Source organism: Martes martes, assembly GCF_963455335.1.
Source record: "Martes martes genome assembly, chromosome: 8".
Lineage (NCBI taxonomy): Eukaryota > Metazoa > Chordata > Mammalia > Carnivora > Mustelidae > Martes > Martes martes.
In genome coordinates, this window is record NC_137895.1 from 84,561,736 (window position 1) to 84,589,247 (window position 27,512).

At 51.3% G+C, this 27,512-nt stretch overlaps 2 protein-coding genes across 2 annotated transcripts in view; both read right to left on the minus strand.

Moving 5' to 3' along the window:
• Positions 1 to 15,612, minus strand: part of KMT2D (lysine methyltransferase 2D) — a 41,577-nt gene extending 25,965 nt beyond the window's left edge. Inside the window, exons 1-15 of the mRNA XM_080810253.1 lie at positions 12,682 to 15,612; positions 8,313 to 8,398; positions 7,939 to 8,065; positions 7,533 to 7,756; positions 7,299 to 7,408; positions 6,965 to 7,127; positions 6,538 to 6,703; positions 6,321 to 6,435; positions 6,026 to 6,183; positions 5,690 to 5,835; positions 3,863 to 5,563; positions 2,661 to 3,769; positions 2,059 to 2,169; positions 1,593 to 1,703; positions 863 to 967 (exon numbers count right to left, since the gene is read on the minus strand). Coding sequence (XP_080666379.1) covers positions 863 to 967; positions 1,593 to 1,703; positions 2,059 to 2,169; positions 2,661 to 3,769; positions 3,863 to 5,563; positions 5,690 to 5,835; positions 6,026 to 6,183; positions 6,321 to 6,435; positions 6,538 to 6,703; positions 6,965 to 7,127; positions 7,299 to 7,408; positions 7,533 to 7,756; positions 7,939 to 8,065; positions 8,313 to 8,361 — 4,395 coding nt within the window. The 5' untranslated portion in view covers positions 8,362 to 8,398; positions 12,682 to 15,612. The remainder of the gene's footprint in view (positions 1 to 862; positions 968 to 1,592; positions 1,704 to 2,058; positions 2,170 to 2,660; positions 3,770 to 3,862; positions 5,564 to 5,689; positions 5,836 to 6,025; positions 6,184 to 6,320; positions 6,436 to 6,537; positions 6,704 to 6,964; positions 7,128 to 7,298; positions 7,409 to 7,532; positions 7,757 to 7,938; positions 8,066 to 8,312; positions 8,399 to 12,681) is intronic.
• Positions 15,613 to 17,922: 2,310 nt separating this feature from the next.
• RHEBL1 (RHEB like 1) lies at positions 17,923 to 21,334 on the minus strand. The gene is made up of 8 exons (XM_080811601.1): positions 21,093 to 21,334; positions 20,409 to 20,480; positions 19,997 to 20,064; positions 19,638 to 19,720; positions 19,492 to 19,548; positions 19,251 to 19,298; positions 18,612 to 18,693; positions 17,923 to 18,433 (listed from the first exon to the last, which is right to left on the minus strand). Exons 1-8 carry the CDS (start codon positions 21,142 to 21,144, stop codon positions 18,344 to 18,346), a joined length of 552 nt encoding a protein of 183 aa, XP_080667727.1. The 5' UTR covers positions 21,145 to 21,334; the 3' UTR covers positions 17,923 to 18,343.
• Positions 21,335 to 27,512: the final 6,178 nt, after the last annotated feature.

Here is a 27,512-nt window from a genome sequence, read left to right on the forward strand (position 1 = left end):
AGTGAACAAGTTCTAAATTAACAACAATGAAAACCCTAAAACAAGTGATCCCACTTGGGTCAAAAGCAGTGCTTTCTCCTTGTACACATGTGCTTCTGATTTTGATTTTATACTTTATCTCCAGGCCATATCATGTTTCCTATTAGTAAACCTCTCACAGCTTATACAATAGAATAAATTATACCAGCAAATCATGGTCTACCACTGAGAAACTTAATAAAGACCACCATGATTTCCAGAGTACTTTGCCCCATGATGAGTCTGATAACCACTAGTAACTGATAAGTAACATCTATGACCAAAAGCCACTTTAAATAGTGTGACCATGGGGCGCCTGGGTAGCTCAGTGGGTTAAAGCCTCTGCCTTCAGCTCGGGTCATGATCCCAGGGTTCTGGGATCAAGCCCCGCATCGGGCTCTCTGCTCAGCAGGGAGCGTGCTTCCCTACCCCCCGCCCCCACCGCCTGCCTCTGCCTACTTGTGATCTCTGTCAAATAAATAAATAAAATCTTAAAAAAGAAAAGTGTGACCAAGGGGCGGTGGCTCCGTGGGTTAAAGCCTCTGCGTTCAGCTCAGGTCATGATCTCAGGGTATGGAGCCCTGCATCGGCTCTCTGCTCAGCAGGGAGCCTGCTTCCTCCTCTCTCTCTCTGCCTGTCTCTCTGCCTACTTGTGATCTCTGTCAAAATAAATAAATACAATCTTAAAAAAAAAATAAAATAAAATACAAATAAATAGTGTGACCAAGTGTCAACTCTACTCAAATTAAAAAAAAAAAAAAGGTAGTGTGATAAGAACCGGGGCCCAAGACAAGAAGTAACTGACTCCATTCCCTAGCCCAGGCCTCTTGGGCCTTGAACTCACCTTGCTGTTGACACAGTAAGGGTGATAGCACTGAGAACACTGGGAACAGGCAAGGAGGTGGCCCTCTGCCCCCCGGCCAAAACTGCCACATACCACGCACATGTCCTAGAGAAACACACAGAAACCCAATGTCCAACCTAGTCTCCTCATCTCAATCAGTCCCAGAGACCAACTACAACACTAATCTGAAAGGAGGGAGTCCCACACCCCATCATCGGACACTTAGCCATCACCAACCTGTTCCTTTCCTAGCATGCCTTGCTCATCTGCCCATGACCGTGTACCATTTGAATTGGTACATCCTGACATGGGTAGAAGGAAGGAGAAGTAAAAGAAAGATAAGAAAGGTAAAGACTAGTCAGGATGAGGGAGTAGCACATCTGACAAGTCTATCAGCTCTGAGATAATTCAGGTGAGAACACACGTGAACCTCCCTAAACAATAAGCTTCAATAAGGCAGGTACCATTTCTTGTCTTTTTCACTGCTATACCCTTTGCTATCCTAGCTCAGTGCCAAGCTCAGAGAAGACACTAAAGAGAAATTTGATGGATGGACAAACAAATGAGCACCATGATCCTGATTCACTGTTTTCTCATTAGCTCACTATCCCCAGAGAAGCAGGTCCTTGGTTTGGTTTTCCTCATTTACCCTCCCACCGTAATACGCACACCCACTGCTGGGTCAGCCAGGTCTCAGTGCTGAGCACAGGACACCAGACAGGTACGGTACCTGCATGAGGACAAACTTGTCTGTGTTGGAGAAGAGAACCACAGTATTTTGCATGGTGTCGTCATCGTCGTCTTCCTCCTCTTTGCTGGGAGAGCTATCGATATCAGCAACCTTACAGGCAGAGAGTTGTGGCAAGTGAGGCAGCTGGGTCTGGCCCCGCTAAACTGATTTCCCCTTTGGTGTTGGGGGAAGGAGGCGTGAACCCCTGGCTAAGATGAAGGCCAGGAGCCAGGACTAAGAAGCAGAAGAACACCCTAGCTCCCAAACCGGGCCTCAGCCTGACAGCAGAGATTTCAGAGAAGCCTGGGGGCCGGGTGGACAGAAGGAGCACAGGCAGAGCTGGCCAGGCCCTAGGCTAGCAGGCAGGTAGGTGAGCGTGCAGGGGACTGGCAGGATTTAAAGGGTGTTTAATCCTGAAGGGGCCAGCTGAAGCATGTTTGGGAAATGGGAAACCTCTCCTTACTACCAGAGTCTCAATGGAAGAAGTAGTTGATTTTAGCCGGGCCCGTCCTCTCCCACGTCCTCCATGTGCTCCTCCACGAGGCCGGCGTCTTCCTGGGAAACTACTGCTGCGACCCTGAGTGATGGAAGAGGAAGATTACAGCAGCAAGTCAGGAGCTTGTCATCCCACAGGGTGTTGGTTCCATGGGCTTGCGGGGGGCGGGGAGAGAGGAAAGGACTGGACAGAGCATGACAGGTGATAAGGCCCAGGAGTCCCAGTCTGGGCAGGGGAAAAGCCAAGCTCTCAGTCAGCAACAGGGAGGTAGGTCCAGCTCAAACCATTCCCCTGTCCCAAGGAGAAAGAGTGGCCAACATGGCACAATGAGAAAAACAGTGGCTAGAGAGACCTGAATTTCTAGTCCTTACTCTCCTACTGGGTAACCACGAACCCGGACAATTCACCTCCCCCTCTATCAGTATTCCTCTTATAGAAGTTAGAGAATGAACCAAAGGATCTCTGAGAGTCTACGATTCAATAAACCAGGTGGGAAGCTAACAGTGACGCAGGACCACACCCCTGAGAGTGGCATCACATTGACCACAACCAGTGGCCAGAGAGCCTCTCACCTGTTTGATGCGGGAACGAGCTGGGGAGCTGCGCCGCCTCCCCTTGTCCCCCTCGGCTTTGCCTCCGCCAATAGCTGTCCCGGCATCACACAGTAGCGAATCATCAGTCTCTGGCAGCGAGTCAGTACAGAGCCGCAAGGAGCCCTCATCTCTGGCTGGACTAACGTCTGTAGATACCCCCAGCTCCATGGACAAGGAGCCGCCCCCCTCGGGGTCGGGAGAGCCTAGTAGGGGCTCTGAGCCAGGAAAACTGGCACTGGCATCACCCTGGCTCAGATTAGAAATCTCATTAACAATGTCAGATTTGATGAGAGTGGGTGGGGTAGGGGCCACTGGGACACGTGGCTCCTCTTGCTCTTCACAGGGTGAACCCTGCCCTGCCTGCTTGCCTTCTGGGCCGTAGACCTCCATAGGGGTCACAGGGGCCAGCTCCTCGGGGTCCAGGAGCACAGGGGAACCCTTAAGTTCACTAGCCAAGCTGCCAGGGGTCTGTCCAGCCTCTGGCTGTGAACCAGGAGTGTCAGTCCCATCCAGGGGTGCTGTGTCTTCCCCCAGACCAGAGAAGTCATCCAGAGCTGGGGCAGGGCTGGGTGCAGGGCAGGACAGGTTCCCCATGGGGGAGGGGAGCGGACTAGTAGGGCTGGGTTCCAAGGCTGGACACTCAGGTTCTGGGACTTTCTCAGTCTCCATCTCATGTGGCTCAGCCTCCTCTGAGACCTCCACTGCCTTCTCCATGGGACTCAGTGGGGAGGGAATGGACAGTGGCAGAGCAGGAAGAGAGCACTGGGAAGGAGGGGAATTTGGGGGAGGCGGGGAATGCTGCAGGAGTGGAGAACACCGAGAGGGAAGCGACTCCATCAGGATGGGAGAAGCTGGTCCCATTGGGGAGCCTGGAGATGGGGGGAGGATCATAGGGGGTACAGGCTCAGGGTCAGTGCAGTTAGCTTCTGGTGGGGGGCTGATGGGCGTCTCAAGGATGGGGGCAGCCAACGGCGACTCAGGGTCACTGTCCCCTTTGGCACCAAAGGGGTACTCTAACTCCCCCAAAGGAGACAGAGCCGGCGGGGCCACAGCTGTGATAATGGGTGAGAGCGGAGGAGGAAGAGGATCTGGAGAGAAAGAGAAAAAGAGAGGCTCTTAGATTAGATGTGCCATAAAGAATTAAGACTGTCCCAGATAAGGGGTTACTAACATCCACTTACCTGGTGGCATCAGCTGAGGTGACAAGGATGGCTCCCTGGATGGGGACACCGGCAACTCCTCCGGTAGGGGGGACAGAGGTGGTTCCCCAGGCTCAGACAGGGTCCGCTCTCCAAGCAAGGGGGATAAAGGTGGCTCCCCAGGTGGGAGGAACAAGGGCGATTCCTCAGGTGCAGGACATAGGCCTGGCTCCTCAGGGGGCTCTTCAGGTTGAGGGGACAGGTGCGGTTCCTCAGGTCGAGGGGACAGGCATGGTTCCTTAGTCTGGAGGGACAGGCCCAACTCCTCACACCGGGGGGACAGGCGCAACTCCTCAGGCCGGGGGGACAGGCGCGGCTCCTCAGGCCTGAGGGACAGGCGCGGCTCCTCTGGCTGGGGGGACAGGCACGGCTCCTCAGACCCAAGGGACAGGCGCAGCTCCTCAGGCACAGGGGACAGCTGCGGCTCCTCAGGCACGGGGGACAGGCATGGCTCCTCAAGCCGGGGGGACAGGCGCGGCTCCTTAGGCCGGGGGGACAGGCATGGCTCCTCAGGCCGGGGGGACAGACAGGGCTCCTCAGGCCCAGGGGACAGGTGCAGCTCCTCAGGGGCAGGGGACAGGCATGGCTTCTCAGGCCGGGGGGACAGACGCGGCTCCTCAAGCCAAGAGGATAGACACAGCTCCTCAGGCGCGGGGGACAGGCATGGTTCCTCAAGTACAGGGAACAGGTGCGGCTCCTCAGGCCGCGGGGACAGGTGCGGCTCCTCAGGCCGAGGGGAGAGGCGGGGCTCCTCAGGCCGCGGGGACAGGCACGGCTCCTCAGGCCGAGGGGAGAGTCGTGGCTCCTCAGGCAGTGGCAACAGGGATGACTCCTCTAGCGGTAGGGTCACGAGTAAGTCCTCCGGGGGTGGAGAAGCAGGCGAGTCGTCAGGAGGTGGGGAAGTGGGTGAGTCCTCAGGTGGTGGGAATAGGCGTGAAGCCTCGGGTGGAGGGGACGTAGGAGACTCCTCAGGTGGTGGGGACAGGGGAGATTCCTCAGGCGGTGGGGACAGGCGTGACACCTCAGGCAGGGAGGACAGGCATGATACCTCAGGCGGGGGGGACATAGGTGAGTCTTCAGGTGGTGGGGACATGGGCGAGTCCTCAGGTGGTGGGGACAGACGTGATGCCTCAGGTGGTGGGGAGAGGGGAGACTCCTCCGGCGGCGGGGACAGGGGCGATTCTTCAAATGGTGGGAACAGACGTGATGCCTCAGGCGGTGGAGACATAGGTGATTCTTCAGGTGGAGGAGACATGGGTGACTCCTCAGGAGGTGGAGAGAGGCGAGATGCTTCAGGTGGTGGGGAAGTGGGCAACTCCTCAGGTGGGGGGGAGAGGGGAGACTCTTCAAATGGTGGGGACAGGGGTGACGCTTCAGGCGGTGGAGACAGGGGTGTCTCAAGTGGAGGAGACGGGGGTGACTCCTCTGGTGGAGAGAACAGTGACTCCTCCAGTGGAGAAAAAGGTGATGATTCAGGTGGAGGAGACAGAGGAGATTCCTCAGGCGGTGGAGAGAGGGGTGATTCTTCCGGTGGCGGGGACAGGCGCGATGCCTCCGGTGGTGGGGATGTGGGCGATTCCTCAGGTGGTGGGGACAGGGGTGACTCCTCAGGTGGGGGCAGCAGTGGCATCTCCTCATTTAGGGGGCCCTCCAACCGGGGCTCAAGTTGGGCCCCTGCTCTCCCTGCAGACATAACACACTATGTTCCCACCTAGCCCAGCTCCACTGCACAGAGTAGGCAAAGCAGACAACACCCTTTGCCACAGAATAGACAGGAATCACTTTCGGGGACCTGCAAACCCCACTCACCTAGTGGTTTGGCTTCACAATGCAGGGGCCCCGGTTCCTTGGGTTGCATGGAGGTCACATGCCCGCCCTCTGGCTGCCCTTGGCATGCGACACACAGAGCTTCAGGCTCATCGGTGGGGGTATCGCCAGGCTCTGGGGGTGAGAACCTGCAGAGGGTACAGGGGAGCAGACACCATGGCTCTTGTCAACTCTCAGCTCCTAGAGAGCACCCTGGAGCGAGGTGTGAATCCTGTGGATCCTACTGCCCACCTTGGGGTTATCTTCTCAAAGTCATACGTCCCCTGCAGATCTCAGTACTTCCAAACCCCCCAACCCTCTCTCTTCCGGTCCATTTACCTGCTACAGGCGGGGCGATGCTGCTCAGCGACAGAACCAACAAGCTGTCCTCCCTGGGCTTTGTGACAGCGGTGACACAGTGAGTAGTTTTCAAACCACTCAGAGTTGGGATTCAGCTCGGCTGAGCCTGCCCCACAGGCCCGGCATACCCGGCATGCCTAGGGGGAGTAAGCAGGTGAAACAGGCACTGGTCAGAGAGCAGCCCAGAAGAGAGCGTGGGACTCTGCACAACACAGAAACAGGAGGTTATAGAAGGCAGAGTTAGGGGAGGACGGTCGACTTGGGGGACAGTCACCTTGCACTTCCAAGAGTGAGCAGGCAGTTCCTCCATTGGTGGTTTTAGGCAGAAAGTGTGGTATCCTTTGTCGCATGTCTCACAGACCAACATCTTAGAGTCATTCCCAGGTTTCCTGCAGGAACATGGGGCACACACAACAGGGTCCCACCTCCCCTTATTTTCAACCCTAACTCGTGCTTCACCTGAGGGTTCTCTCCCGGTCCCCTTGTCTTACCTGCAGGCTTGGCACACTTTGCACTCAGGGCACTGCCAGCCAGCACGCTTGCGGGCAGTAAGAGCAGTGTCCAGGCAGGCCCCGTGATAGTGATGCCCGCAACTGGTGCAGAAGAACAGGTCACACAATTCCCCGGGCCCCTCACATACTGCACAGCGAGCCTCCTCTGGAGCAGGAAGACAGAGGACATGGGTCAGCTATCGGTTCCTTGCAGGACTCAACACAGCACTCTTTTCATCAGGCATTCCAGAGACACAGAATGAACCAGGAACACCACCATAAGGAAGATAGGCAAGAAGTCCCTGTGCTCACAGAGCCCCCCTCTATTCTAGTGGGGGCATACAGACGGTGCTCTGCAGAGCACAAAGCCCCGGGGGCAAACATGACCCCCTCATGCGCCCTACGGCCAGAGGGCAGGGCTTCTTACCCAGATGTGCAGCCCCCTCACTGTGCTCTGGGCATAGCAGCTGCAGTGTTTTCATGGACAAGAAGGAACCACTGGCAGTCGCACAGGGGAAGTGGTAAAGCCGTGGACATCCAGGCGAGCGGCAAGGGATGGAGGCACCGAACCTGGTGCAGTGGGAGCAGCGCTGCCAGGTTGGAGACAGAGTGTCAGGGCCCCCCACTCTCTCCAGAGCAACAGATCAGGCATCAGCTCCACCTCCGTCTACCCACTGCCCTTCTCACCCTACCCTCTCACAAGCCCACTGGCCCTGCTCGCTCCGCCCTTTGCCTACGCAATCTCTTGGCCCCAGCCCCACCTGTGAGATCCCTGAGAAGATGGCCTTGTCCACACCACATAGTTCTGGGCCCTCCTGCCCCCATACGCCTGCCGACCACGAAGCACACCAATGGTGAGCCCAGCAGGACCCTTTATAATGGAAAGGGGTAAACAGAAAGGATAGAGTTAGCAAAAAGGTAATCACTGGCTCAGGACCAGCCAGCCCTTAACCCCTTTGCCACCCAAGTCAGTTACCCCACTTCCCCTCACATACCTCCAGGTTCTCCTAGGTGGGCAGGTGTCAGGCCCTCAGGGAAACCGATCTGTGACAGGTCCTCACTAGGCAGCGCTGCCTCGTTGGGCCCTGGGTTCCCCCCAGGGGACACCACTGGACACTGGGGCCAGTCAAATGGCAACTCAAAGCGCCGTAGTTCCCGCTGCCCATGTAGACTGGGCTCCCCACAGTTACAGAGAGCACAACGCCGCACTGGACCCCCACTGTGGACACACAAGCGTCAGCACCATGGCAGGTCCCTGCCCAAAGGCGACCCTAACAGCCCTGTGAATTGGCATGCCTCATTCCCAAACACTCATCTTCCTCAATCTTCCTCCTTAAAAGCTGAGACCCTCAAATCAAATCTTTGTGTGCCCTTATATCCTCATTTCCCCAAACTAGTTACCTGCAGTCCTGGGGAGGATCCTGAAGCCTAGGACTGCCAGAATTGGGCACAGAGACCTCACCCACATGCGGGTTGGGAAGGTCTGGCTCAGTGGTGCCTGACTCCTCAGAGGCCGCAGGTCCATCAGCTGAATGAACAGACAGAGAAGCATAAGCATACATCCGGCCTCATCCTCTGTGTGATACTAGTCCACCCATCAGACCCATGAGAGTAACCAAAACTCCTGGTGGATCATAGTGATGGCAATTTGCCTTTTGTTCCAAAGAACAAAGTCCTTCAATTACCCATCTATTAGACAGACTTAGCTCCTGAACCCTAAGGTTGCCTGGGGAGGGCAGAAGGCTGCTAGCAAATGCAGAATTTGCCCTACTCACCTGCCGGTTCTGAATCTTTATCCTCACCAGGCGGCTTCTGGCTGTCCATCCCTCTCTCCGACTGGGCAGGGCCCTCTCGGGGAGACCTGTCAGAGCCAAAAATAAAAGATCTATATGTCAAGTAAGTCTTCCCAACTAAACACTTTCCCCAGAATCCTAGAAGGAAAACAGCTATTGCTAACTAGACTTTACAGAAAGTCGAGAAAAGCCATACCTACAAATTCCTGTTCTAAGGACAAGGAGGGTCTTTCTCCCTAATCCTTATCCCACCGCCTTCCTTCCTTCCCAGATAAACTCATACCCTATTCTCCCACTCTGGATTCTCTGGGGATCCACTCCCCTCTCCCCCTTCCTACCTCCTGCATAAGAATTCCCAGGGTAAGAGCATCCAACTAGAAGCACATCCAATCTATATCTAGTACCACCCTTTGCCTCATGTCTGAGTTCTTGGCTCCTGGTGGGCCCCATTCCCTGGAGTTTTTCCTCGGATCTCAAGTCAGCTACCATCCTAGAGGTATGTCAGTGCCAACCCAAGGGTAGCCATAACCCGAAAAGTCTTAGTCCAGTCAAAATCCCTCTCCGAGAGACACAGTGTGAGGCCTTGTAGGATGGAGAATACATTACTGAAACTAAAGCCCAGCTATGGATGGATCTCTCCCACTTCCACTTGGTTTCAACCAGGAGATCCCAATCACAACAGAAGAAACTCCCCAATTTCCCCGGACTGCCTATCCAAATCCAGCTCAGACCCCTGCTGTGACTGAGCTCGGGATCTCACCCAGCCTGAAGGCCTCAGGTCGTTGCCCTTAGCAACGCCAACTGCCCTTCCTCCTCAGATGTCCCTAGTAGTTAACAGAAGTGGGCCTTAAGAGTTACTGAGCATGTGTAGCCAGGCCTGAGGCTAAGGCATGCTGGGAGTTGTAGTCTCAGGAAGCACACCACCACTTGGAGGAGTTCTAAACCAGGGAGGACACAGCAGAGCAGAGTAGCTTCCTTCCTCTTCCGTCAAGCAGGGTTTCCACACACGCTATGCGGGTGGGGGGTAACGGTCCCCTCTTCTACATTATGCCTGCCTATATCAATCCAAATGAAACACACTAAAGTTACACCTAAGAAGGTTGAGACCCACCTTTTGGGCATATTTTCCTAAACCCTAGAGGGAACTAAGCATAGTACAAAAAAAAAAAAAAAAAAAAAAGAAGTGACGAGTTACAGAGGTGAGGAAAAAAGACATCTTACAGAAGAAGAAAGGGATAGGTGCCTGTAGCTCTTAATGGGAAGCGTAACAGTTTAAGCAGAGAAAGCAAGCATAGTGTTCCAAAGGGGGTGCACACAGGAAGGGGGAAATCCCTAAAATAACTCTAAATAAAAGTTTGAGAAATTTATCTCTCCCATCTTTTCCACTCCTCTTATTTAACTAGAGGGATCACACAAACCTGAGTAAGGACAAGTGTCTCTTCCCAAACCAAATACCCCAGTGGTTGGTCATTGGGGTTGAGTGACGGGGGCAGATGAGATGGGGAACCCTCAGAGGTGGCCAGGATTGGTAAATCAATTTCCCAAGAACCACAATTATCAATCCTCTTTCCCTGAGCTCACACTCCATTTCCAGAGACTGGCAACGCACCTTCTGTGACATATCACAGGAAAAGAAATTTTGTTTTACTTTCCACCCCCCCACCCCCCCCCCACTATCAGAATCTACTAGATTGGGAAAGATACAATGTTACCTCCATTCCCAGGTCATCTCTTTCCCAAACGTGCCACACAACCACCCCTGAAAGGAAAGTAGGGTGGTCATCTGGCCAGCCCACAGAAAAGTTGCTCTGGAACTTCAAGGGGCCCTTAGAAGCCACTGTTGGGAAGCAGGGGTTAGAAGGCAGGGCACCAGCCAGGCCCCTCTTCCTATTCAGTCCTTCAAGGCCTGACCACACCCAGAGACTTCAAAGTTGCCTAAATGTGTGCATCTTACTGTACCTTACCACTACATGCCCCAAAGATCCTCCACCAGCTCTGCTCTCAAAGTTAAGGCCAAAGGAGTCACAAACAGTAAGAAATAAAAAGCAACAGTGATAATATAGGAGGTGGGAGGAGGACTGCCTCACACAAGGCCAGAGGGACAAATTCCTCTGCCCTCCCCCAAGCGCAGCCCTCTCAAGCTGGTAAGGCTGGCACTGCTCGGGGAGGTAAAGAAACCACCTTGGAAGATAGAGTACCAATATCCTCCAAAGCCAGAGCCTCATTCATGGGGCCATGGAAGACAGACCAAGAAGCAAAGAGTAGAATGTCCTCCAAGCTGTACCAAAAAGAATCTAGGGGTCCCTCCAAGGAGCCTGGGCTCCATTTCTCTACCCCTGCAGTCTAGCACCTGCACCCCAATGCTGAGTCCCAAGTCCCTGAATGGATCAAAACAAATAAAGACCACAGGTTCCCCTGTCCCATCCTTCACAGCCAGAAACCACACACATACACATACACACACACACACACACACACACACAGCCCCTCCAAAGGTTTTTTTCCCCTGGATCTAAATTGGGTTAATGCCTACCTAGCCTTCCTCTGGGGAACTAGAGATCCCAGACAAGTACAGATCTAGGGAGTAAAACTGTGCTGGCTTCCCTTAGTCCTGGGCCTAAGAGGCCCAAACCAGTAAGGAAGGAGAAATGGGTTCATCTCAACCCACTCTTCCCCCTGCCTCCATCCCGGACCCATAGTTTTAACTCCATTTTTCCAGCCAAAGGGGAAATGGAGACTTGGAGAGGTGAAAGGCTGAAACAGGCCCTGAGTGAACAGCTCTTCTGTAGGACTCAGGACTTCCTGGTTCCCAGCCTGAGAATCAAACCACACCTCTCCCACCCCCATTTTGGGCCGGCCCTCCAGGAAGAATCCAAATGGCAACACTGGCCCTGTCGACCCTCTGGACTGTCTCTGGGTCATCCTGGGGTTAGCCACAGCTAACAAGGAGAGGTCCCTCCTAAGGAAGTTCTCTGGGGACAGACAACAGAAGGGACACTCCTGAGGAGGCAGGGGCAGAGAGCATGGGTGACAGCTAGCCTCATTCCACCACCTCTACAGTACCTCTCACCTCAGGGTTATCACCCAGAATTCTTTCAAGAGCAAAATCCCTATTTTCTCCTTTCCAAGACCAGGCTGGAAGGGATCTAGCCTATGTATGTTAGAGGCAGTGGAGTGAGGGAGCAAAACACACCAGGCAAATCCCTGCTGGGCAGCATGACAGCTGTGAGAGGGGCTGTCCCAGCCCAGGGCCCAGAGGCATGAGGCTCATGCTGCACCCTTCATACACTCACATACACACCCCTTCTCCCCAACACCTCCTGCCAGGGTTGGAAACACAGGCTTCAGCAGAAACAGCTCTGATCAGGTCATTTCTCCTCTAAAGAGGGACAGGGCACCCTATTCTGCAGGCTTGGGACAGGATCAGAGGACCAGTTAACATTCCCTGATTGAAAAGGGTTGGAGAGATCTGGGAGGGGCCTTGTGGGACTGGCCAGGGACTTACGGGCAACAGCTCTCCACACCAGGCCCAGGGAAAGCGGGAGACAAAAGCCATTTTTTGCAGCCCACATTCGCAGGGAGCAAATCTCAACAGCCTCCTCTATAATCCCCTAGAGATTATGTCCATCCCCAGAGGAGGGGAGGCAAAGCAGGCTAAGACAGCACTAGGCCTTGCTGGGGTCACTTTGCCAGGCTGGGGCAGTTTAAAGTTGAACAGCAAGGCCAGAGCTGACCCCAGCCCCGCCTCCTTCTTGCCCCAGCCACCCCCTTCCTCACACTAGTCAATTTCCACACACTCTCCCCTCTGCAGAGTGAAATAAGGCCTGGTGAAAGATCTAGGGTTCCTGGAGTCTCCCAGACCCTGCTTCTGGGTGCCCGGATGGGCAAGAACAACCTTAAAGTCCAACCTGGCTGTAAGTCTGACCTGGCAGTGGCACTCTATCCTCCCTCTTAAAGTTGTTCTGTTCCCAAGGCCCACAAGGAACCCTGAGGGAGAAGCAGCCAACTGGGATTGGTGCTGGCATCAGGGCCTGGGTCCTAGTTTAGCAGAGCTTCCCCCCAACACAAAAATAAACAGGCAGAAAGGCGATCTGGCCAGGTTCCCAAACTCCCGTGGTTCCCTGAACCCCCAGTCTTTAAAGAGGCACACCCCAGACACCAGGCCTCAGTTCTGCCTCAGTTCTGCCCCAGCGACTGGCTCAGGTTCCCTTGACAGACCTTGCCAAAGGAACCCTCCTCAGCTCTGGCACCCCTTTCTCCAACCTAAAGGCCAGCTCAGGCCAAGATAGTCCATCTGGCTATGCCCCCAGTCCAACCCTTTCTGGGCCCTGGCCGGGCAGACTTCACTCACCTCTTCACAGGGCGATCCAGAAATCTTCATCCGAGAACATGGCCAGAGCCCGGGCCGCTCCCCGACCTCCAACCGCCAGAGCGATCACAGCCGCCCCCCGCACGGGGGGGCTTAGGGGGGCCAAGAACGGTAAATCCAGGTCGGAGTGGCCACCCTCCTCCCCCCAAAAAAGCAAGACGCCAAAGAGGGGTTCTCTGCCTCGGGTTCCAGCAGTTTAGGTTTCCATGGACAGCCCCAGGGCGGCGAATCCCGAGCGGACACAAAGAGAGCACCGGTGGCTTTGATCTTGGGCGAGCAGGCTCCGCATCCGCGTCGCCGGGCGGCCTCTCAGTCCTAGGGCCGGGCCAGCGCCCCGGCCGCCCGCGCTGGGCTCGGGCGGAACGTCGAGGCTCTCCAGATGGAACGTCGAGGCGCCTCCCCAGCAGCCCGGAAGGAATGCCGCGCCGCCCCGCGCCGGGCCCGGATGGAACGTGAGACCCTTGCTGGAGCGCCGAGTCCCTCTCCCCGCCCGGGCCGGCGCCCCGGGGCCGCGCGAGCTACGGCGACGCGGAGCCGGCGGGGCCGCGGGGCTGAACCTGACACACACCCAACGCCGGGCTCCTCGACCCCGAGCGTTCGCCCTCTGAGGCTTCGAGCCCCCCACCTTCTGCTCCCCCCCGGGGAAGGGAGGAGGGTAGGTGGGCGAGGAAGAGGAAGGGGCGGGCGGTGCGAGCCCTCTGCCCGCTCCCCTCCGGCCGCTCCAGGCCCTGCGCTCGCCTCCCTTCCCCTCTGGCCTCGGGAGCTGCCCCGCCCCCGGCCTGGCCGGCTCTGATCGGCGGCACCCCCTCGACCCCCGGCTGGCTGTGATCGCGGGGGGCCTAGAGGTGCATGGCCCAACCCCGGCTCCCGGCACCGGGGGGTCAGGAAACTGAGCGGAAAGTGGGGAACGAGGCAGCCATTTGCAACCGGAGAGGAAAGTAGTGCAGCGCGGCGCCGCTCCGCCTCCCCCCCCTCCGCCTCCTGTTCGGCCGGTAGGGTGGTTCCTGCGAAGGGGCTATTTCCTGGCCCAGGATCTCGGCAGCGGTCGTGGAGATTCAGGAAGCCTCCGGCGCGAGATCCGGAGGGGCCTTTTGCCTGGGGAACCCCACTCCAGAAGCGGAGAAAGGAGAAGACGCGGCCCTATTTTGTGTTGGAGCGGAGCGGCGGAGGGATACGGCCCTCTCGGAGGAAAGGTTGTGACTCTGCAGTTCTACGCACACGCTGCGGGATCCCTCCGCCTCGGGTTAACCCAGACTGCGCCGGGCCGGCCACCGTGCAGACACGTGGGAAAGAAGCCCCCCTTCTCTGCACCCCGGCCCTGGACCTGTCTCCTTCACTGCCCGGCTGGTAAAACTAGGACTCCAGCCACTTTCTAGTTCCGTTCCCTTGCAGTTCTCGGTCCCTGAAAGCACCTGCCCCCTTGCCTTGGCCAGGGGCAATCTTTCGCGGGAGGGGGATGGAAGAAGAGCCAGGAGATTGGCCGCTGCTCTGCATCCTGGGAACTGGAGTCCGCAAATGGAGAAAGTGAGGCACGGCGCCTGGCGCTGCAATGGGTGGGTTCTTGCCACGTTCGGGGGCCCGAAGGAAAGCGGAACAAGTCCCTAGTCGTTCTTTCTACCTTTCAGACCCCCTCGTGAGGAAAGAAGAGCCAGTGCCCCCAGAATCACCACACACACCTCCCCCATCAAAACATAAATGTGGAGTTTCCTTCCTTTCCTGGGTGCTCCCACTCCCAACCCCAGTCTTTCTCTCGGGACCTTCAGGCCCTGTGTCCCCTTTTTTAGTAAACAGAGGGGATGTACCTTGGAGCCTTGGACCCTTGCTGCTACCTGGCCGGAGTGCTATTACTCTAGACAAGATCCCAAAACACTACTTGCGGGCATTTCCCCCACACACACACCCCCATAAGTCTGGGTGAGAAGGGATTGAAATGCCTTTTCTGCATTAGCTGTAACCACAGATGAACAGAAGGAGACAAATTAACTGTGCTAGATACTTTATATATTCTTAGTTATTTCTCACCCTCATTATGAACCACGTGGAATTAAGTCTATGATGATGAGATTGTGGCTAAATAGGTAAAATTTCCCAGTGAACCACATCGGGTCACATCCATGATTCAAACCAATGGCCATGTTTTTCCTAGGATTGTATATATTTAACAGAAAAAAAAAATTTAAGGATGCAGAGAAAGAGGCAAATCATGTACAGGACTGGTTTTGTGGGAAAGGATTTACAGTGTTGTCCAACAGAATTTTTCACATTGATGGAAATGCAGTATAGCTACACTGTCTAATTTGACTTAGCCACATGTAGCTGTTGAGCACTTTGAAATGTAGGTGGTGCAACTGAGGAACTTTTTGTTTAATTTTAATACTAAATTAAACTATGTGAATTGTAGCTTCCAAATTGGACAGTGAAGAAAACCTAAATCCCTACAGACCAGCCAGGTTCATAGGAGGGATCAGAACTAAGCATATCCTGTGCTAGCCACACAGTGGCATCATATAACCCACTCTGACCATGCAGGTCTAGTTCAGCAAAAAAGTCCAACAGTGACCCTGCACCTGTCCCAGCTATAATGAATAAATTAGCGGAGATAGAAGTTGGGAAATGGGAGCACCTGACTGGCTCAGTCCGTAGAGCACGCAACCGTATCTCGGGGTTATAAGTTCAAGTCCTACATTGGGTGTAGAGATTACTTAAAAATAAAATCTTTAGAGGTGCCTGGGTGGCTCAGGCATTAAGCGTCTGCCTTTGGCTCAGGTCGTGGTCCCAGGGTCCTGGGATGAACCTCCGCATAGCATCCAGCTCCCTGCTCAGCGGGAAGCCTGCTTCTCCCTCTCCCACTCCCGCTGCTTGTGTTCCCTCTCTCACTGTGTCCCTCTCTGTCAAATAAATAAATAAAATCTTTTTTTTAAATAACATAAAATCTTGGGGCACCTGGGTGGCTCAGTGGGTTGGAGCCTCTGCCTTCGGCTCAGGTCATGATCTCAGGGTCGTGGGATCGAGCCCCACATCGGTCTCTCTGCTTGGCAGGGAGCCTGCTTCCCTTCCTCTCTCTCTGCCTGCCTCTCTGCCTCCTTGTGATCTCTGTCTGTAAAATAAATAAATAAAATCTTAAAAAAAATAAAATAATAAAATAAAATAACATAAAATCTTTAGGAGCACCTGGGTGGCTCAGTCAATTGGGTGTCTGCCTTTGGCTCAAGTCGTGATCCCAGGGTTCTGGGACGGAGCCCTGCAGTGGGCTCCCTGCCCAGTAGGGAGTCTGCTTCTCTCTCCCCCTGCCTCTCACCCTGCTTGTGCTCTGTCAAATAAATTTATTAAAAAAAAAAAAACCTTTTAAAAAACTAAAATCTTTAAACAAACACTTTTTCTAAAAAGCTAGGAAATGGAAGGTCCCTCTCTATACCTGGAGGCAGGGAGGCTGACCTTCACCAAAAAGACCTCCAGTAACACTATAGCCACCATTTCTTAAGGGTTTATTATGTATGAGAGACTGTGCTAAGCATTTCATATATCACCTCAATCTAATTCTCGCCTCAAACCTATGAAGATGTAACTACACTTCATAAATAAGAAACTGAGGCTCAGCCAGGCTAAGTAACCCTAAGCGACTCTCAGGGTCACAGAGCTAAGTGGAAAAGCATTCCAACCTAGCCATTAACTACTATTCATTACTTTTATCAGGGCTTTGAGATTGCCTGACACACTTTTAGAAAACTTCAAACATTTTTAAGTCTATCCAGGACCTCAAAGAAATGGCAGCAGGGCAATATGATAACCTATAATGAATATTCCAGGTCAGATGTGCAAAAGGACCTAATTTTAACATAAGGAAAGAGTGTGGTGACAACCTTATAGAGAATCCTAAACTACTGAGATTGCTCTTTGGAGAACGCTTCTTCTGGCAGCCCTTATTTTTTTAGATTCTAGATTAGAGATGCAAAAGCAGCTGGCAGAACTTCTGAAAACTAGCATGATAATCACCCCAACTGTAAGCCCAACTAGCCTAGAGTTGGGCACTAGCAAGATCACAGCTAAGATTTTGCCCATTCTCCACAGCTAAGTGCATTGACAGAGTACCTCAGACTCCCTCAGATGGCAAGAGAAGTCTGTGTTCTTCCCATGAAGGATGCCATTCCAGTAACCCTAGTTAAGTCCTTGGAGGAGGTACTGGGCCAGTTAGGCCCTATGTCTGGTGGGGGTGGGGGGTAAGCAGAAAGGGTAGAGGCAGATAGGACCAATTCTTCCTAGCTGAAATGTCCATCCTCCCACTGAGATGGCAGGTCAATAACAAAGAGTATAAGTAGGGGTACCTGGGGGGCTCAGTTGAGCAGTCAGCTCTTGATTTTGGCTTGGGTCATAATCTCAGGGTCGTGAGATCGAGCCCCTGGAATCTCCTTGAGAGTCTCTCTCTCTCTCTCTCTCCCTCTGCCCCTCCTTCCCCAGGCTCAGGCACATGCATGCTGGCTTGTATACACACACACTCTCTCTCTCAAATAAATAATCTAAAAAAAAAAAAAAAAAAAGAAGAAGAAGAAGAAGAAGCAATAACCTTTGACAACTAAAAAGGTAGCATGATTCCATCCTTTGACAACTAAAAAGGTAGCATGATTCCAAAGGTGTGAAGGCTGTGAAAAGGTCACCCAAGTTATGAAAAGACCAAAGAACATTGATAGAATGAATGGCTCTGGGGATATGGGGAGCAGAAGGATGGATATACACCAGGAGCATTATTTCTTACTTTACTCAACTCTCTTAGAAAGCCATAATCTTCACCAACACTTCAGTCCCTGCTTCTACACTCCTTTTCTATTACATCACTAGGATGAGGGGCTTCCTTCCTCCCCAAACCTTAGCCTCTCTCTGAGGGCCAGCCAATGCCAAGGCCCCAGGAGGGAAGCTGGGTCAGCATGTGGCAGCTGGCCACTAGAGGGTGGTGTTTCTGTAGTTAAGGGGATCTTGAGAGTCTGCAATCTTGGATGGGAGTGGCTGCCAACTGGTACCTGTAGAGGAGAACCCAGCAGAAAAGAAAGGTGAAAAAAGCTAAGTAGTAAGTCTTAGGGTAATGGTCTTCCCAAATGAGTGAGGAGTAAGGAATAGGAATGAAGTAGGAGGAAAGGGTTAGCCCTGACGCCCCACCAGAAGTCACAGTCCCCACTCCTTGGAAAAGGAGATATTGGCCCTGAGCTCTCCCCACATACAGAGAAGCCAACGACAAAAAGATTTCTCAGTTTATTTGCATATATACATGGTCACCCTAGGGAGCCTGCTCCACTTCAGGAATCCCCAGCTCCCTTCACCCAGCCAACACCCAAAACCTGCACAGAAGAGTGGGTCCTAAATAAACAATGCTTAGGACTCACAGTGCAACCCCACAGGTTGTAACAATTCATTTAGCAAAAACAGAGGACTAGAGGCCAGAGCCTATGAGACATCCTTGGCCCATTGTAAACATTGACAACCAGGCCACTGGAGCCTGGAAAAGTGTGCAAACATGAGGGTACCACACTGTGTGACCTCAGAGGACTGGGGACACAGCTGGCAACCATACCCGTGAAGTCCTAAGGGCCTGTACCCATTGGAGCCTGGCAAGTGCCAGGGGCAGAATCAAGGCAGCGACCCAATGCCTGAGGGCTCACATGAGCTGGCAGCGGCGCTCTTGCCCATAGGAATTCTCCACCCGGGCAATCTCCTGGATGACTTTGGTGAAGATGCCTCGAGTCAGCTGCAAGGGACAGAGATTCAGGGCAAAAAAAAAAAAAAAAAAAAAAAAAATCAGTTCATTGCCAATACGACCCAGCTCTGAGGTGTATATCCCACCCCCCCACCATCCTCACCACCAAGCAGTGCCATAAGAAAAACACTGCTACCCTGATTTTGCCCATAATCTTCAGGCCAAGCACCTGGTTCTCTCGAGCAGATGACTCCATAAACGTCGCACCCCAGGACTCTGCCAGCTTCTTCCCTTCAACTGCCTGGACTTCCCTAAAAGCAAATTTGGAACATGAAGATGGAAGATAGCAATGTCCCCAGGTTCTCTGCAAAATCATTATAGAATCTAGACTTCTGACCCATCCGTCTTCTAAGGTCTGGGAAATGGGTTGGGGAAGGAGAAAAATAAAGGAGAACTCAGAAACCTAGGACTGAGACTGGAAATATGAAATTATAGCTTTTGCAATAGAAGGGGTATCTCATCTTAACCTTCAAGTTAGAAATGAAAAGAGGTGGAGCGCCTGGGTGGCTCAGAGGGTTGAAGCCTCTGTCTTCGGCTCAGGTCATGATCCTAGGGTCCTGGGATCAAGCCCCGCATCGGGCTCTCTGCTCCCCGGGGAGCCTGCTTCCTCCTCTCTCTCTGCCTGCCTCTCTGTCTACTTGTGATCTCTGTCTGTCAAATAAATTTAAAAAAAAAAAATCTTTAAAAAAAAAAAAAGGAAAAGAGGTGAAATGATTTGTTCAAGTCCATGGCAGAGCCAGGACTAGAGCCTGACTGATGGCTAGACCATCTCACTTTCCTTTGCCTTGAGCTATAGAGATCTCTGTACCTGTCTGGAGAGAGATCTGCCTTGTTCCCCACTAGCACCACCGGCAGCCTGTGAAAAAATAACAGTTACTACTGGATCCCCTTCCACTCCCCATGGAACACAACTTCCTTCACATCGTGGCTGGACAACTCCCCCAGAAGATCAGACAGGATCTGTCCTGGCCTCCTCCCTCACTTGGACCCTCCACTCTCTTCCATCCCCTCATGTCCATACTAGGTTTCTATCTCCCAGGGCTGCTTACCGAGTTTTGCCATGGCCTTCATGTAGCTTTTGGTACAGACTCTCAATGACTTGGAAGCTTTAAACATAAGAAATGGAGCTATAAACTTATTCTGGGACAGCCCTCAGATCCTCCCAAGTCCCCCTCTCATAACCTTGGTCACTTACCTATGCAGAGAGGTGACAGAATACACAAGCACATAACCATGGACCCCAATGATGAATGAATAGGGCAGAATGCTGTACTCATCCTGACAAGAAACAGAAACATCAACACCTAGATACACAACACTCAGATGGCAAAGGTCAGTGGGTTGCATCCTGGGGACCCTCCCTGGGGCGCTCCCTACTCCAGTCATTTCTATTCAACAAGTATTTACAGAGTAGCTCCAATGTGGACTGAACACTACCAGCTGCTAAAACACTTATCTTTTAATACTACTTTACAAATGAGCCACAGAGGCAAGCAGACCTCATCTCCCAAGATTGAACTGCCGCATTTAGATTACCCTGCCCCAAACTGGTACCTGCCCTGCTGTGTCCACCAGGTGTAGGTGAAACTCATCTTTGCCAAGAGTCACTATCTTGCTGTAAGCTGAAAAGAAAAGAAAACTTGACTGTGAGGTGCCTTGTAGGGCTAGCAATGTGTGCCCCGATCTGTTCTTAACCCTAGGGGTGATATAGAGAGGGACAAAGTCCAGGGAGCTCTCCAGGCAGCTGGAGAGACAATGTTAAGGTTCTTATTGTCTGGTCTACACCATCCTGGACGCAGTATCCTGCAAAATCCACACTCTAGCTCAACTAACAGAACAGGATTGCTAGAGAAGAGATTAGATTTAATGGCTAATTAAATCAGCCCCCAGGAAAATCCCAAATTAGGGAACTGGATGGGGCAACAAAGACCTCCCTGCCCCACCCCTAGGGGAGAAATCTACTCACTGTTCTCCACTGTAGGATCATAGCCTTCCAGGAACTCGCCCTCCACAAACTGATGTGCCAAAGATGTCTTCCCTGTGGGAAGCAGTGGTAGTTGTATCCAAATCATCCGTCCACATTTACATCCTCTGTCCTTTCGGGCTGTGGCCCAGGACTAAAGAGGACCCCAAATTAGCACCCTAGCCTGTGGGTGCCATGCAATATTTTTCCTTAGCCTACCCTCACCCTCTTTTCGCCTTGGGTCTCTGCACCCTGGCCACCGGATGCATTCAGTAGCGCCGCAGGAAGCCTTTCCCGCTGCCTTTCCCCACCCACCCCTGGGAAAATCCGGGATTCCCCTAGGATCAGGTCTGCCCCGCACCCGGACACCTGAGACTTGCCATCCACACAGACCGCGCCCCCGCCATCAAAGCCTGACCCATCCCCACCCCTTCCAGGGTAACACTGGGGACCACTCTGGTGTTCCTGCAACCAAGCCCACATTAACCCTTACATGCTCCTACTTCCTGCAGCCCTCCACACACTACCACCACCCCAGGCTTTCCTCCTCCATCCTTTCAATCCTCGTCCTACAACCCCGTTCTAACGATGCCACCATTCCTCTCCGGGTCGTGTTCCCGCGACAGCGCGCCTCCTCTGGCCACAATGCCGCGGTGCGTTCGTGCTCTCCCCAAGGCGGAGACTCACCTACAGAGCGGTACCCGAGGATGACCACCTTCCTGTAGCGAACTAGCGGCATGGCAGTAACCGGCCCCGAGGGGCTTGCCGAACCGCGGGCTGAAAGAGCCCTAAGAAGAGGAGATCTGAGTGTAAGGCAGGCGCAGCAACCAGCACAGTAAAGTCGCTCACCCTGAAGCTGCCAGGGACAAGCTAGAGGGAAACCAAAACAAGCGCCGCGCCCGGAGCTAGCCACGTGATCACAACACAGCAAGACTAACGCGAGGGAGCCGGGCGCCGGGGGATCTACAGTGCCGCGCCGCTCCGGGCTCCGCCCCCCAGGCCTCTTTCCATTGGTTCATTAGAAAGCATAAGGGCGGGGCCGCCAGCGGGAGGGAAGGGTGGGCCTCACGTGGAGCCGGAGAACCAGGAGCTGCGCCTGCGCAGACTAGAGCCGGTTCATTCATAAAGAAACAGAAAGGAACCCGGGGTCCTAGAGGTGTTTGCGCATTTTCAACCTAGCAGAAGTGGCTGCGAAGAATCGAAAAATGGAAAAATACCCGTTGTGGCTCGGTTGGAATTTCTTCTCAGAAGATTCTAGGCTTCCCCTTTTGCAAGGTCTCTGAGGTGCTTGGATAGGGGGAAAAAAAGGCCCCAAATTCCAATATATTACCTCTGCTTCCCCTAGACTTTGGCCCCAGATTTTTATCGTCGATTTCCATAGTCTACCAGGATCTTCGGAAATGCGATTCTTATTCTTGAGGAAGTTGTTAGGATTTGTGGCCAGGTCGTCTGAAGTTTTGTAGTCATCCTAATAATCAATGCATTCATTTATTCAACAAATATTTATTATGCATATACTATATGTTTCAGGCATTTTTCTAGCTTTGGGGATAGAGCGAAGAACGTGACAGACGTCCCTCTGCTCTCAATGCTTAAAACCTAGTCTGAAGAAACAAACATATAAGCAATGAAATATTAGATAGTATTAAGTGCTATAAAAGGTGGTATAATAAGAAATGGCCACATTAGATTAGTAATACTTCCTCTCAAAGGAATCCCTATTTAAACTGAGGTCTGAAAGACAGTAAGGAGCCAGCGAGAACAAAATTCTGACAGAAGAAACCATTAGCGCTATGGGTGCTACGATGAAAATAAATTTGTTAAATTCCAGGAGAATGGAAGGGAGAGAGAGTGTGTGCATCAACCTAAAGCAGATGGAATCTAAGAGGATGGCAGGGTCCCGGCCATGTAAAGAAGTCTGGGTACCCAGAAAGCAGTTGATGATCTGAATATCTGAATTGTGTTTCAAAAAGATTTCCCTGGTTAAGGGACACCTGGGTGGCTCAGCCGGTTAAGCCACTGCCTTCCGGTCAGGTCATGATCCCAGAGTCCTGGGATCGAGTCCCACATCAGGCTCCTTGCTCAGCGGGAGCCTGCTTCTGCCTCTGCCTGCCACTCTGCCTGCTTGTGCGCGCACTCTCTCTCTGACAAATAAATAAATAAAATCTTAAAAAAAAAATTTCCTTGGTTAAAAATAAATAAATAAATCTCCCTGATTGTGAAGAAATGAGGCGAACAGGAGCAAGAGGGGAAGAAGATCAGTTGGGAGACTTACTTGTAGTCCAGGTGAGAGGTGAAGCAGGCTTGACTAGAGTGGTAGAGATGAATTAAGTGGAGAATTCTGGATACATTTTGAGGCTGAGGTCAATCTGACTTGCTAAAGGATTGGATATAGGAGGTGAGGGAGGGAAAAAGAAGAAAGAAAACAGCTAGGTTTATGGAGCTCTACTTTGTGCCAGGCGCATTTCATTGTTATCTCATTTAATATTCACAACAGCCCTAAAGTTGGTAATTGGTGTTATTTATCCATTCATCAACAAATATTTATCAAACAGCCATCATATCCCACGCACCCTTCTAGATGCTGGGAATAGAACAGCAAACAACACAGACAGGGTCATTTGCTCATAAGGAGCAAGTATTCTTTTGGGACAAGACCAACAATCTACAAATAAACAATAAATAAGCTATGATAGAAAAATAATAACTGCAGTGGGAGGAAAAACAAGGTATTAATGGGCTAGGGAGTAATGGAGTGTAGTATTCCTCTTATTTTATATGATATCCTAGAAATCCTGAGGAGGTGACATTTGTACCTGAGGCTTGAATGATGGGTAGCAATTATCACCCTTATCTTACAGATGTGGAAACTGAGACTTGGCCATCTAGATAGCACACAGAAGGTAGTTCTTCTAGAAGGGCCTAATGAAGTGGGTATGCAGTAGTTAGATTGTACTGGAGGGGGGCGCCTGGATGGCTCAGTGGGTTAAAGCTTCTGCCTTCAGCTCAGGTCATGATCCCAGGGTCCTGGGATAGAACCCTGAGTTGGGCTCTCTGCTCAGCAGGGAACCTGCCTCCCTTCCTCTCTCTCTGCCTGCCTCTCTGCCTACTTGTGATCTCTGTCTGCCAAATAAATAAAGTCTTTAAAAAAGGTAATAAAAAAAAAAGATTGTGCTGGAGGACACACTTTGTATAACTGTGGAACTATCTAATGCTTTAGGAAGTCCAGATCTACAAGAGTTGTTTCAAAGAGCCACTTACTCTGGCCTCAGAAAGGGACCTAAATAGTTTTTCGACTGGGTAAAGGAAGTTCCTTTCAGACCAGCAATTTTATGTTGAATTATTTGGCCTGAGTGGAGGTTGGTGGAGATTCCAGATTGGGTCTTAAAGGCACTGCAGGGTAGAACAAAGAACTAGATTCAGTGAAATTCAGTAAAAATTTGTTCACCTCCTATTTTGTACCAGATAGTCTCACCACGTGTCATACAGCGTGGATATAAAGATAAGTGAGATGTCTTTTATGCTGTTTGTCTTTCTAGATTAACTCTCTATTCTTGGAGCACCTGGGTGGCTCAGTTGTTAAGCCTCTGTCTGAGGCTCGGGTCATGATCCCAGAGTCCTGGGATCGGGCCCTGCAACGGGCTCCCTGCTTGGTGGGAAGCCTGCTTCTCCCTCCCCCTTGCTTGTGTTCCATCTCTGGCTGTTTCTCTATGTCAAATAAATAAATAAAATCTTTAAAAAAAAAAAGTCTCTATTCTTTTTCACCTAGATTTGTTTCCAGGAGATACACCTTGCCCCCTGGATCTCAGCAGAATTCAGCCTAAGGGAAGCCCTCACAGAAGGTCAGATGGAGTGGGGAGAGTATCTGTGACCCCCACTGAAGGTCCTAGAACCTCTCAAGTCACTCCCTCTACACACACACACCCAATGCATACACTTCTCTTGCGCTGTTTCTCGTTGCTCCCTCCCCTTCAGCCCTGCTTTGGTAACAGCTTTTCTGATACTCACCCTAACAATACTACTGTACCCCTGTGGTTTCCCTATACATTTGGAAATAATCTCTTTATTAAATCATTCTCAAATTCTCTTGTTTTCAATCAGGAGGAAAACAAAAGGCCTAAGACAAAGGGTTTTCTCCTCTTGTGTCTTCTTCTTTTTATACAAGAGGAGAAGACCTCACAGCAGATTTTCACCTACATCTCCTTAAACCAAACTATTAAATGGCTACTCCAGCTGCAAGGGAGCCTGGAAATTTTAGCATTTTCTTTTCTACCCTCTATAGTAAAGGAAGGCAAAAGAGAGGTGATTTGGAATAAATGTTCAGTGAGCCAAATCTATAAGACCTGCACACCTCAGGAACAAGATATTTGTTTATTAAATATCAATCCCCTTAAAGATTAATGCATAAATGGTTACTTTGTAGAGATCACAGGTATACAAAGATCACCAATACAGGATCAACTCAAGAAAGTAAAGAACTTTTTTTTTTTGGTCAGAGAGAGCGAGCGAGAGCACATGCACACAAGTAGGGGAAAGAGGCAGGCAGAGGGAGAAGCAGGCTCCCCACCAAGCTTGACGTGGGACTTGATCCCAGAACTCTGAGATCATGACCTAAGCCCGAGGCAGATGCTCAACCGACTGAGCCAGGCATCCCGTAGGTAAACTATCCTAATGGCAGGTAAATGGGCTTGGAATAAAATTTCTAGTGACAGCGTCATATACCTTGTTATGTCTCAAACAACTAAAATAAAACAAAGATTAAATACTCCCAGAAAACTGTTTTAAGTATCTCTATGAAAAGTGAAAACATTTTTACCCTGTCTGTATCAAAATTATGGGTTCTGGGGCAGCTGGGTGGCTCAGTTGGTTAAGTGACCAACTATTGGTTTCACCTCAGGTTGTGATCTTGGGGTCCTGGGATCGAGCCCTGTGTCAGGCTCTTTGCTTAGTGGGGAGCGTGCTGGAGATTCTCTCTTCCTTTCTATCTCCTTCTACCCCTCCCCCTTCTCGTGCTCTCACTCTCTAAAATAAATAAATAACTTCATTAAAAGTATGGGTTCCAGGGATACCTGGTTGGCTCAGTCTGCAGAGCATGCAACTTTGGGTATCAAGATCATGAGTTTGAGCCCCACACTGAGCATAGAAATTACTTAAAAACAACAACAGTGATGACAAAAACTTGGTGGTTTAAAAAAAACAATGTATTATTTCTCCTGACTCTGTGGGTTGAACCGGCAACTCTTCTGTTATGTCTCTTGGACTCAAGTTACCAGAGGCCACAGACCTTTCCTTCAACTACAGCTACTTACAGCTCTCTCTCTGGGTTCTTGTAACCCTTCTTCCCTGGCCCCTTCAGGTTTAGGGGTTACCACTTATTGTGTTCCTCAATGATCCCAGACTCAACGTTTCACCACTCTGGAAGATATTCTTTAACCCTACCCACAACTTCATGAACAGTGTGAACAGCTCTTTTGTTTTATTTTTCTCAGTTCCCGCATTTGAGTGTGCAGTCTGTTTTCCCCAAGACTCTGAATGATATACCTCTGAATGTTATAAAGGGAAAATGATCAAGTAAAAGACTAGAGGCAAAATTATATTAAGTCTCACATCACAGTATGAGTAGCGAAAAGTATAGAGGAAGAAACCGTTCTCAGGAAAAAGAGAGAAAATAAGGAAGAGAAGAGGGAGGAAAGGAAAGAAGGAAGAAAAGGAAGGAGGGAGAGAAGAAAGGAAGGGAGGGAGGGAGGGAGGGAAAGGAACACAGAAGGAAGGGGCTTGATTCTGTCTGGAATCAAGATCTGGAAAGATCAGTGATTTCACTTGGTACTTGACAATTAAGCCAGGCCTTAAAGCTTGAGAAGGCCCTAGAGAAAAAACCAAAAAATTAAGGGAATACTGTGTCTGGAAATACAGAGTGGACCCTGCAGCTCTTTGTGTATGGGCTATGTGGAAATTAAACCTGGAAATTAGACTTGGGATCAAATCAGGGAGGTCTCTGAACGCCAGGTTTAAAAATTTGATTTGGGAGGGTGCCTGGGTGGCTCAGTTGGTTAAGCATCTGACTCTTGCTTTCAGCTCAGGTCATGATCTCGGGGTTGTGGGATGGAGCCCCACATGCGACTCCATGCTGGGCATGGAGTCTGCTTAAGATTCTCTCTCTCCCTCTGCCCCCCCTCACCTACATGCACACACTTTCTCTCTCTCCAAGAAAAAAAGAATTTGATTTGGGGTGCCTGCCTGGCTCAGTGGGTAGAGCGTACAGCTCCTGATCTCGGAGGTCATGAGCTCAAGCCCCACATTGTGGGTAGAGTTTACTAAAAATAATTTGATCTTTGGGGCGCCTGGGTGGGTCAGTGGGTTAAGCCTCTGCCTTTGGCTCAAGTCATGATCTCAGGGTCCTGGGATAGAGCCCCGCATCAGGCTCTCTGCTCAGCAGGGAGCCTGCTTCCCTCTCTCTCTTTGCCTACTTGTGATCTCTCTCTGTCAAATAAGTAAATAAAATCTTTAAAAAAAAAGAATTTTATCTTTATTTTGTATTTTTTTAATATTTTATTTATTTATTTGACAAAGAGAGAGACACCGAGAGAGGGAACACAAGCAGGGAGAGTACTACTCTGAGCCTCAGTTTCTCTTCTATGAAATGGTTGGAACAACATGGTAGCAGATGTCTGCCATTCTTTCTGGCTGCTGGCAGAAAGATTGAGGTCCAGGATGGCCCATCGCAGTGGTGTCAGCAACGCCCTCCAGCATCCATGGCAGTGTCAGCACTGGGTTGTAAGCTACAGTGTCCAGTGTTCAGTGGCGGTTGCCACAGTGCCCCCACCGGCTGGGTTCTGTGATTTGAGGCATTGTTTCTGGCTGCATAGCCTCAAAAACGCAGGTCTCCAGTGGTCCCTGTGACCTGCTTAAATCCTTCTGGAATTGAATACTTATTTTTGCACAACGGTTGTGAGAAGTAGATGCGATCCTGTATGTGATATACATTTCTTAACAGAGTATTACGAAGTATTCTATTAAGAAAGAGTTGGTACTCCTTGAATTAACACCATCATAATAACTGTCATTATTAGTCTAAAAGTGAATTCACAGTTTGGCTAGAGAGGTATG